The sequence below is a fragment of the Sapajus apella genome, unplaced genomic scaffold (assembly GCF_009761245.1).
Source record: "Sapajus apella isolate SASKATOON/1434 unplaced genomic scaffold, GSC_monkey_1.0 scaffold97, whole genome shotgun sequence".
NCBI classification, from domain to species: domain Eukaryota; kingdom Metazoa; phylum Chordata; class Mammalia; order Primates; family Cebidae; genus Sapajus; species Sapajus apella.
The window spans coordinates 3681348-3691239 of NW_022437037.1; the positions used below are offsets into that span (position 1 = coordinate 3681348).

Genomic DNA, 9892 nt, shown 5'->3' on the forward strand with positions numbered 1-9892 from the left:
TTCTGGGAGGGACACAGTGCAAGATGGACTCCCAAATCCGCTGACTTCCTGCTTCTTGTCAGCCCCCTGTGCTAGCCTTGGGGGATGGGGTAGGGAATGAGGCAGTCCCAGAGCCTGTCCTCCCAGAGAGCCATTTTACCTCTTAGGAAACTCTTCCAGCCCCTGTGGATCTTACCTACCTTGGGAAGGACTAGAATGTGGAAGGGTCTTACGAAGAATCCCTTGACAAGTTCCTGGTGCTGCTCAGCCCATCCTTCTCTACAGGCACCTCCCAGTGGGGACACCGGAGGCAGGGTGGGGTTGCCTAAACAAGATCCAGCTCAAGCAGGATCTGATCCTCCCCCCACCCCCAGTAGTTCCTATCCCTCTGCTCTTTCCCTCAGGGGGTTCTCCTCCAAGTGAAGACTGGAAAGCAAAGGTCACTCTGGTTGCCAAATATAAATCCATGGTTTGCCCTGCTTTTCGCTAAGACTGGTCTTTGGTAAAAATGACACTTTCCCTTACTGATTGCTCATCGTGGGTGGGCTCTAAGCTGGACCCTCACAACACCCTGAGAGGTGCAGGATGTCATTACTTCCATCTGCAAGAGAATTGAGGTTGACTTGTTAAGTGACTCACCCAAGGTCACACAGTTAATAAGAAGCTGTGCGGCCAAGGATTCTGACCAGATTAGTTTGAACCAGAGATTAAAGTTAACCATCACACTTTACAACCTCCAGCGTCCTCTGAGGCTGCAGGGTGAAAGAGGGGAGCTCTATAGCACACTCAGGTGTGCTCAGCTGAGTTGCTGGACTATCCCTTAAGACTCTTTTCTTTTTAAATATCAGCAAAGCCGGGCGTGGTGGCTCATGCCTATAATCCCAGCACTTTGGGAGGCTGAGGTGGGCAGATCACCTGAGGTCGGGAGTTGGAGACCAGCCTGACCAATATGGAGAAACCCCATCTCCACTAAAAATACAAAATTAGCTGGGGGTGGTGGCACATGCCTGTAATCCCAGCTACTCAGGGGGCTGAGGCAGGAGAATTGCTTGCACCTGGGAGGCAGAGATTGCGGTGAGCTGAGATCGTGCCATTGCACTCCAGCCTGGGCAACAAAAGCAAAACTCCATCTCAAAAAAATAAAAAATAAAATAAAAATCAGCAAAACTAGAACCAGGAAAGCTCTGCTTTTTTATTTTAAATCTGAAATCAACTGAAAAATCAAATCTGCTTTTCACAACTTGGCTCTTCATTCCCAAGTAGCTGTCTGCTGTGGGGACTGTTTGCCCGCCCCATGTCTGTTTCCTCTGTCACTGCTGCTGCACTGTAACAGCTAGGCCATCAGCAATATCAGGAGGTAGAGAGGCAGAAGAAGATTGTCTATCTGTGTGGTGTATGCTTCCAGGAGGGACACAGTGCTGATGGATCCCAAAATCCAAGCGTAACTGTAGTTAAGGTCCACTCCACTGTCAAAGATTAAGATCAGAGCTACAGAAATGATCTGCGCAAATATAGATGTCATTGTCCCCTCAAAAGTCTTTTTGGTTCCAGGCCAGCGGATCTCCCCCATGGTGCCACCGAAGATGGAGGCCACAGTATCACCCACACCCACAGCCAGGACACCGGCATAGGGGACGAGGGCTCTGGCTCCCCCCAGGCTACCCTTCTGTGTGCAGGGTCTGGGGATCAGCCAGATGGGAAGAGACATGCCCAGGAGCAGGTAGATGTGTGTCAGAATGAGTGGTCCATTGTCTCGTTCATCCAGAAAAAGGGACAGGAGGCTCCGCAGAGTGTGACCCAGGGGCTTGATGCGGAAGTAGCGGACATACTCGAGGAAGATAAAGACTGCCAGACATACAGTGGCGGCTACATAGAGCAGTGGCCGGTCAAAGATGATACCTGGGATGTAGGTGGCTACCACAATGAGGTGGAAATACTTTCGGGCAATGGTGGGGGCCTGGTGCTTCTTGGACTCAGACGATGACCGCTTGGCATTCTGATATAGCACTACCAGGCAGGCCAAGGTGGCCAGCAGAGACCAATAGGCTAGGAGGTAGATCCGGGTATCTGTCTGGAAGAGGAACTGAAGAAGCCAGAGCAGGGGGTTCCTGCGGATGAGCCGGTGAAGCCAGGGTAGGACCACACCAAGGCCCAGCACACAGGTCATGAGGTGGAAGAAGATAGAGGAGGCCCAGGTGCCTGAGTCCATGAAAACAAAGAGAGTGCTGAAGAAGATGCCCATGAGTACCATCCCTACCACCACCACCAGCAGGAAGAAGTCCATTGGATCCCCCTGGCTTTCCACCAGTGTCAGAGAGCGCTTGATGAGCTGGTTGAGGACAAAGCTAATGCCACCCAATACCAGCAGCGCTTCGCCAGGGGTGAAGCAGCGGGGCAGCAGGTACAGCAGGATCATGTTGAGATAAACGAAGATCAGCAGGACTTCCAGGACTTCGATCACCTCCCCCACACTCAGCGAGTGCTTCATGATATAAATGATAACACCTCCAGCCAAGCCCAAGATGACACAAGTGTTGGTGGGCACCGGGCGAGTGATGCCCAGCGCCAACACTGATGAGAAGAGGGCCACTGCCATGCCAGTGGCTGCGACCACAATGCCAAAACGCTCGAAGAACGGGTTCCCCGCAGCCTGGCACCGCTCTTTCATGACTAGTCCAAACAAAGGCATGACCATGGAGGCGGGCAGTAGGCCACTGTTTGCGGACATTCGGAACTGAAAGACGGCGCTCCCCTGCTGTAGCAGCCGGTCCCACTTGTATTGGACGTAGAAGACCTGCACTGCGAGGGCCACGGAGCACCACGAGTATCGGTCCCATACGGCTGCGTGGATGCTCAGCACCACTGCAAATACTACTGCCGTCTCTGCCAGCACCGATCCACTCAGCGGAGCCCCAGGCCCCGGGGCCGGAGATGGGCACTCTCGGGTCATGTCTCTAGACCTGGGAATTCGCGGAAGCAGCAGTGACTAGGGACGCCCTAGACTTCGGGCCGCTTGGCCCCGCCAAGCAGAGGGAGGCACCTTCACCCGGCCAGCAACCTTCTCCCGCCGTTCTCCAGCAGCAAGGAGGGAGCTCCACGGCAGGTCACTCTGCGGCCTGGGAGCTGGCGCCCGGCCACCCCCCACAGCCTCCAACCTACGGCGTAGACGTCGCCACTCCACAGCCTTCCTCACAGCTACAGCCGCCCCCGCTGCCGGATCCTCACCTCTTTGGGCCTCGCCATCTTGGCACCGCCCCGCGCCAACGTCACGTGACGAAATCCCCGCCCACGCGCCCGGACCGGGGGCGAGCGGTCACGTGGGCACGGCGTCTGGGGGCGGGGTTAGGGCGCGCGCGCGCTCGAAGATGGCGGCGGCCGCCGGCGGGCCGTGTGTGAGGTGCGGAGCGGGTCGAGTGGACCGGGGTGGCTGTGAGGCGCGGGGGTCAAAGCAGAGCGGAAGCGGGGCGGGAATTGGAGGCGGGATGTGGCGACGGTGGCAGGGTCAACCCCAGCTGGGTGGACGCGCGCTGAGACGGTAGGCAGTTACGACCAAACGGTCCCCGCGCGCGGGGATCTGAAGAGTCTTTTTCAGGAAGGGGGCCGGCTCTTCACCCCTTCTCTCCGCGCTCGGCCTCCCATCTCCTCACCCAGGGGCCTTTGCCTTTCTCCCCTCTCGCCTCCGGCGCGTTCCTTGGCGCCCCATCCGCGCTTCTTCGTCCGGCAGTGACGCTCCCTCGAGGCGCGACTGGGCGCTTCGCGGTCGCCTGGGGGACCCCCCCCACCCACGTCCCTGCTGCAGGCTCCCGCTGTCCTGCCCCGGCGTCGGGTGCGCCCTGCTGGCTCCCCAGCCTGTCCCCAGCGATCTGCTCTTGTTAGGATTCTTTTTCGCGTTGCGCCGAGCCACGCTTGCGGTTTCTGCCCTCTCTCCGCGCCTGGAATCCTTCTTTTCTTGCATTGACTCAGTCAGCCAGCATGCTCAGATCCTCCGAGAGATTTCAGGGACTGAACTAGGCTTTAGGGACAAGAAAATGAAATATTATTTACGAAACTACAAATCTCACAAAGTGCTTTCTAGAGCCAGACCCTGGTGGAGCGCTTCCCGTGAGTTATCTCATTCAATTCTCACAACTCCGAAAGGCGCCTTCTATTTCGCAGATGACTCAGAAGTCCAGCTCAGAGCTAGCCAAGTGATAAAGAGAGGATTCAGGCTGAAGTCTGTGACTCCAGTGCTATAACCAGACCACCACGCCTCCTTCCGTCTTCCACATTGCAGCTTGAAGGTCTTCGTGCGTCCCACCACCCTCCCTCCTTAAAATTAAACATCCCTGTCGCTTATCCTTCCCTGTGCCAGCAGGGTTTTCCCCACTTTTTTTTGTTGTTGAGACGGAGTCTCGCGCTGTCACCAAGCTGGAGTGCAGTGGCGCGATCTCGGCTCACTGCAACCTCCGCCTCCTGGGTTCAGGCGATTCTCCTGTCTCAGCGTCCCCGAGTAGCTGGGACTACAGGCGCAGGCCAGAACGCCCAGCTAATTTTTGTATTTTTAGTAGAGACAGGGTTTGGCCATGTTGGCCAGGATGGTCTTGATCTCTGGACGTCGTGATCTGCCCGCCTCGGCCTCCCAAAGTGCTGGATTACAGGCGTGAGCCACTGCGCCCTGCCGTTTTCCGCACTTTTTTTGCTATGCTGTTCACTGCTGTATTCTCTCTCATTTTTTTTTTTCCCCGAGACAGGTTCCTGCTCTGTTGCCCAGGCTGGAATGCAGTTGTGCAGTATGGCCCACTGCAATATGACTCACTCCTGGGCTCAAGCAATCCTCCCATCTAAGCCTCCAGAGTAACTGGGACTACAGGTGTGTACCACCACACCTGGCTAGTTTTTAAAAAATGTTTTCTTTGAGATGTGGGTCTTGCTATGATGCCCAGGCTGGTCTCAAACACCTGAGCTCCAGTGATCCTGCTGGCTTTCCATAGTGCTGAGATTATAGGTGTAAGCCACCGCACCCAGCCACCACTATATTCTCAGCACACAGAACACGTATAGGCTCTCAGTAAATATTTATTACACATATTGCCCATGCTCTCTGGTACCACTTTGTTCACCTCTTAGCTGGAAGTGAGACCTCTTTGGAATTTCCACCGGACAAGGAATGAACTTCTTGAAGATCTGTTTGCTTTTTCCGTCCCTGCCCTGCCGTTTTCTGCCAGCAGTGTTGGGGCAGTGTTGTCACTACTGTTCCTTCCTTTTTTTTTTTTTTTGAGACAGAGTTTTGCTGCTGTTGCCCAGGCTGGAGTACAGTGGCGTGATCTCAGCTCACTCTTCAGGTTCAAGTGCTTCTCCAGCCTCAGCCTCTGGAGTAGCTGGGACTACATATGTGCATCACCATACCTGGTTAATTTTTTTTTTTTTTAGACAGTGTCTTGCTCTATCTCCCAGGCTGGAATGCAGTGGTGCGATCTTGACTCGCTGCAACCTCCACCTCCTGGGTTCAAGTGATTCTCATGCCTCAGCCTCCCACATAGCTGGGATTATAAGGCATTTGCTACCACATCCGGCTCATTTTTTTATTTGTATTTTTAGTAGAGACGGAGTTTCACCATGTTGGCCGGGCTGGTCTTGAACTCCTGACCTCAGGTGATCCACTTGCGTCGGTCTCCCAAAGTGCTGGGATTACAGGTGTGAGCCACCATGTCCAGCCTGAATACTGTCTTGTTATCAGAAAAGTGACTAATAATTCCAGTGTGCCATGTGGGAGTGCTGTTGATTGAGCAGAATTGAAGTTGGTGTTAAAACATTAACCCTTAGGAAAAAGATGTATAAAGTTTAGGTGGGTTTAAACCTCTTTTGATGAGAAAATCCTGAAAGACAACTTTTTATTTTATTTATTATTATTTATTTATTTTGAGACAGAACCTTGCTATTGTCGCCCGGGCTGGAGTGCACTGGCTCAGTCTTTGCTCACTGCAACCTGCATCTCCTGGGTTCAAATGATTCTCCTGCCTCAGCCTCCCAAGTAGCTGAGATTACAGGCACCTGCCACCATGCCTGGCTAATTTTTTGTATTTTTAGTAGAGATGGGGTTTCACCATGTTGGCCAGGCTGGTCTCCAACTCCTGACTTCAAGTGATCACCTGCCTCAGCCTCCCAAAGTGCTGAGATTATAGTTGTGAGCCATCGCATCTGGCCCACACTAGCTAATTTTGTATTTTTTGTAGAGACAGAGTTTTGCCCTGTTGCCCAGGCTGGTCGTGAATTCCAGGGCTCAAGTAATCCTTCCGCCTTGGCCTTCCAAAATGCTGGGATTACAGGTGTGAGCCACCATGCCCAGCCTGTTTTTTAGTTTTACCTTGTAGTTAACATAGCTTGCATTCTTTTTTTTGTGTGTGTGATAGAGTCTTGCTCTGTCGCCAGGCTGGAATGCAGTGGCGCAATCTCGGCTCACTGCAACCTCTGCCTCCTGGGTTCAGGTGATTCTCCTCCCTCAGCTTCCCGAGTAGCTGAGATTACAGGCACATACCAACCATGCCCAGCTGATTTTTGTATTTTTAGTAGTTAAGGGGTTTTACCATGTTGGTCACGATTGTCTTCATCTCTTGACCTCTTGCTCCCCCACCTTGGCTTCACAAAGTGCTGGGATTGCAGGTGTGAGTCACCCTGCCCAGGCATAGCTTGTAGTCTTTTTGGGAAATGTTTAGGATATTTTAGGACCTTTTCATCCATTCTCTGTCTGTAGATAGGCTTTCTAAGTAGTGTTATTTATGACAGATTACTATTCTAGGTGATGGTTTAGGATCTCACCAAATACAATCTCTGTCCATTTAATATATATTTTTTTAAATAATAACTATTTCTAGAGAGAATTGCCTTTTTTTTTTTTGGTTTGAGAGAGAGTCACATTGTCATCCAGGCTGGAGTGCAATGGCATGATCTTGGCTCACTGCAACTTCTGCCTCCTGGCTTCAAGCAATTCTTGTGTGTCAGCCTACTGAGTAGCTAAGAGTACAGGCACCTGCCACCATGCCTGACTAATTTTTGTATTTTTTGTAGAGATGTGGTTTAGTAGATACTTTTTTTTTTTTTTTTTTTTTTGAGACAGATCTTGCTCTGTCACCAGGTGCCAGGCTGGAGTACAGTGGTGCAATCTCGGCCCACGGCAACCTTCACCGCCTGAGTTCAAGCAATTCTCCTGCCTCAGCCTCCCGAGTAGCTGGGACTGCAGGCTTGCGCCACCACACCCAGCTAATTTTTGTCTTTTGTAGTAGAGATGGGGCTTCACCATGTTGGCCAGGATGGTCTCCATCTCTTGACCTCATGATCTGCCCACCTTGGCCTCCCAAAGTGCTGGGATTACAGGCGTGAGCCACCGCACCTGGCCGAGACAGGGTTTATGTTTAGAAGAGATTGGACCATGTTAGCCACACTGGTCTCGAACTGCTGACCTCAGGTGATCTACCCACTTTAACCTCCCAAAGTGCTGGGTTTACAGGCATGATCCACTGTGCCTGGCCAGGTTAAAATCTTTTTTTTTTTTTTTTTTTTGAGACGGAGTTTCGCTCTTGTTACCCAGGCTGGAGTGCAATGGCGCGATCTCGGCTCACTGCAACCTCCGCCTCCTGGGTTCAGGCAATTCTCCTGTCTCAGCCTCCTGAGTAGTTGAGATTACAGGCACGTGCCACCATGCCCAGCTAATTTTTTGTATTTTTAGTAGAGACGGGGTTTCACCATGTTGACCAGGATGGTCTCGATCTCTTGACCTCGTGATCCACCCGCCTCGGCCTCCCAAAGTGCTGGGATTATAGGCGTGAGCCACCGCACCCGGCCATTAAAATCTTATATTTTAGTTTCTTAATTTTTATTTTGAACATTAAACTTCTAAGAATATTAGTATATAGCAAGATAACTTTCCAAAAATTTAACAAATTGTTTTGTATATTAAGGTTTTTTGCTTTTAGAGAGTAGACATAATGGCTGTGGGGCAGTGTACAAGTTTGTATGATCAAAAAGAGCAAAGTTACCTCTATTCTCATTTTACAGGAGCAGTAGAGAACTGTGGACTATTCTGCTTGGGAGGTCGGCTCTGAGAGAGCTGGTAAGTGGTGGTATTCTTGAGTGGGTTCTCTGGGTTCTTTGTGTAGCTTTTGTCACTAAAAAAACCTTGCTTTTCTTTAATGTAGGAATTAAACATGTTTATTTATTTAGAGATGGAATTTCACTCTTGTTGCCCAGGCGGGAGTGCAATGGTGCAATCTCCACTCACTGCAGCCTCTGCCTCCTGGGTTTAAGTGATTCTCCTGCTGCAGCCTCCTGAGCAGCTGAGAGTACAGGCGCATGTCACCATGCCTGGCTGATAATTTTTACATTTTTAGTAGAGATGGGGTTTCACCATGTTGGCCAGGCTGGTCTTGAACTCCTGATCTCAGGTGATCTGCCTGCCTTGGCCTCCCAAAGTGCTGGGATTATAGGCATGAGCCACTGTACCTGGCCATTTTCTTTTTTTTTTTTTTTTTTTTTTTTTTGAGACAGTCTGACTCTGTCACCCAGGCCAGAATGCAGTGGCACAATCTCAGCTCAATGCAACCTCTACCTCCTGGGTTCAAGTGATTGCCTGCATCAGCCTCCCGAAGAGCTGGGATTACAGGTACATGCCACCATGCCCAGCTAATTTTTGTATTTTTAGTAGAGATGGGGTTTCACTGTGTTGGCCAGGCTGGTCTCAAACTCCTGACTTCAGGTGACCTGCCTGCCTCGGCCTCCCAAAGTGCTGGGATTATGGGTGAGCCAATGCCTGGCGTAAACACTTTTTTTATTACTAAAACTTTATAATCATGGCCAGATGCAGTGGCTCATGCCTGTAATCCCAGTCCTTTGGGAGGCCAGGGCAGAAGGATCACTTGAGCACATAAGCTGAAGGCTAGCCCTGGCAACATAGCAAGAACCTGTCTGTACAAAAAATTTAAAAAATAAATAAACCAGGCATGGTGGTGCATGTCTGTAGTCTCAGCTACTTAGGAGGCCGAGGTGGGAGGATTGCTTGAGTCTGAGAGGTTGAGGCTGTAGTGAACTCCAACCTGGGAGACAAAGCAAGACGCTGGCTCACAAAAGCCAAAAGCTTTATAAACATTATGCATTCCTTACTTCTCTGCTGAAATGAGACTGTGTCTTACAGTCTGGCCACTGAAGGCTTCTAAATCTATCTTTCCTTATACTTCATTGAGTCCTTTTTTTTTTTTTTTTTTTTTTAAAAGATGGGTTTCACCATGTTGGTGAGGCTGGTCCTGAACTCCCGACCTCAGGTGATCCGCCCGCCTTGGCCTCCAAAGCGCTTAGATTACAGGCGTGAGCCACCATGCCTGGCCCTTCATTGAGTCCTTTTAATGAAAAGATACCAGTGTTCATTGATTGGCTCCCGAGAATAGGGATACAAATAGCATTCTGTTACCTCAACCTAAGAAAGATTCTCAAGCCTTGATCATAGTGGCAGTGGTTTCTAGGATTTTTTTTTTTCCTTTTGAGACATGGTCTCACTCGGTCCACCAGGCTGGAGCACAGTGACATAATGTTGGCTCACTACAGCCTCAATCTCCAGGATCAAGTAATACTCAGCCTCCTCAGCAGCTGGGACCACAGGTGCACACCACCACCCCTCATTAATTTCTGTATTTTTTGTAGAGATGGGGTTTTACCATGTTGCCCAGGATGGTCTCAATCTCCTGGGCTCAAGGGATCCACACACCTTGGCTTCCCAAAGTGCTGGTATTATAGATGTGAGCCACTGCGTCTACCCTGGTTTCTAGGATATTTCCAAGTATATAATCAATAAAGGACAGTTCTTCATGTTGATTCTCGGGTGTTCTGATCTTGTGAAAATAAAATGTTAAGATGACACTCATTTATCTTTTTTTTTTTTTTTTTTTTT

The 9892-nt window shown here is 50.6% G+C and overlaps 2 protein-coding genes across 2 annotated transcripts in view; one reads left to right on the top strand and one right to left on the bottom strand.

The window, feature by feature from the left end:
- Nucleotides 1–1150: 1150 nt before the first annotated feature.
- Nucleotides 1151–3352, bottom strand: DOLK (dolichol kinase). Its single transcript, XM_032257527.1, has one exon. The coding sequence runs from the start codon at nt 2927–2929 to the stop codon at nt 1313–1315; it is 1617 nt and encodes a 538-aa protein (XP_032113418.1). The 5' UTR covers nt 2930–3352; the 3' UTR covers nt 1151–1312.
- Nucleotides 3330–9892, top strand: part of NUP188 (nucleoporin 188) — a 58421-nt gene continuing 51858 nt past the window's right edge. Inside the window, exons 1-2 of the mRNA XM_032257524.1 lie at nt 3330–3376; nt 8011–8065. Coding sequence (XP_032113415.1) covers nt 3345–3376; nt 8011–8065 — 87 coding nt within the window. The 5' untranslated portion in view covers nt 3330–3344. The remainder of the gene's footprint in view (nt 3377–8010; nt 8066–9892) is intronic.

Coding starts and splice junctions, on each gene's coding strand:
- DOLK (XM_032257527.1), bottom strand. CDS start 2,929: ATGACCCGAGAGTGCCCATCTCCGGCCCCGGGGCCTGGGGCTCCGCTG.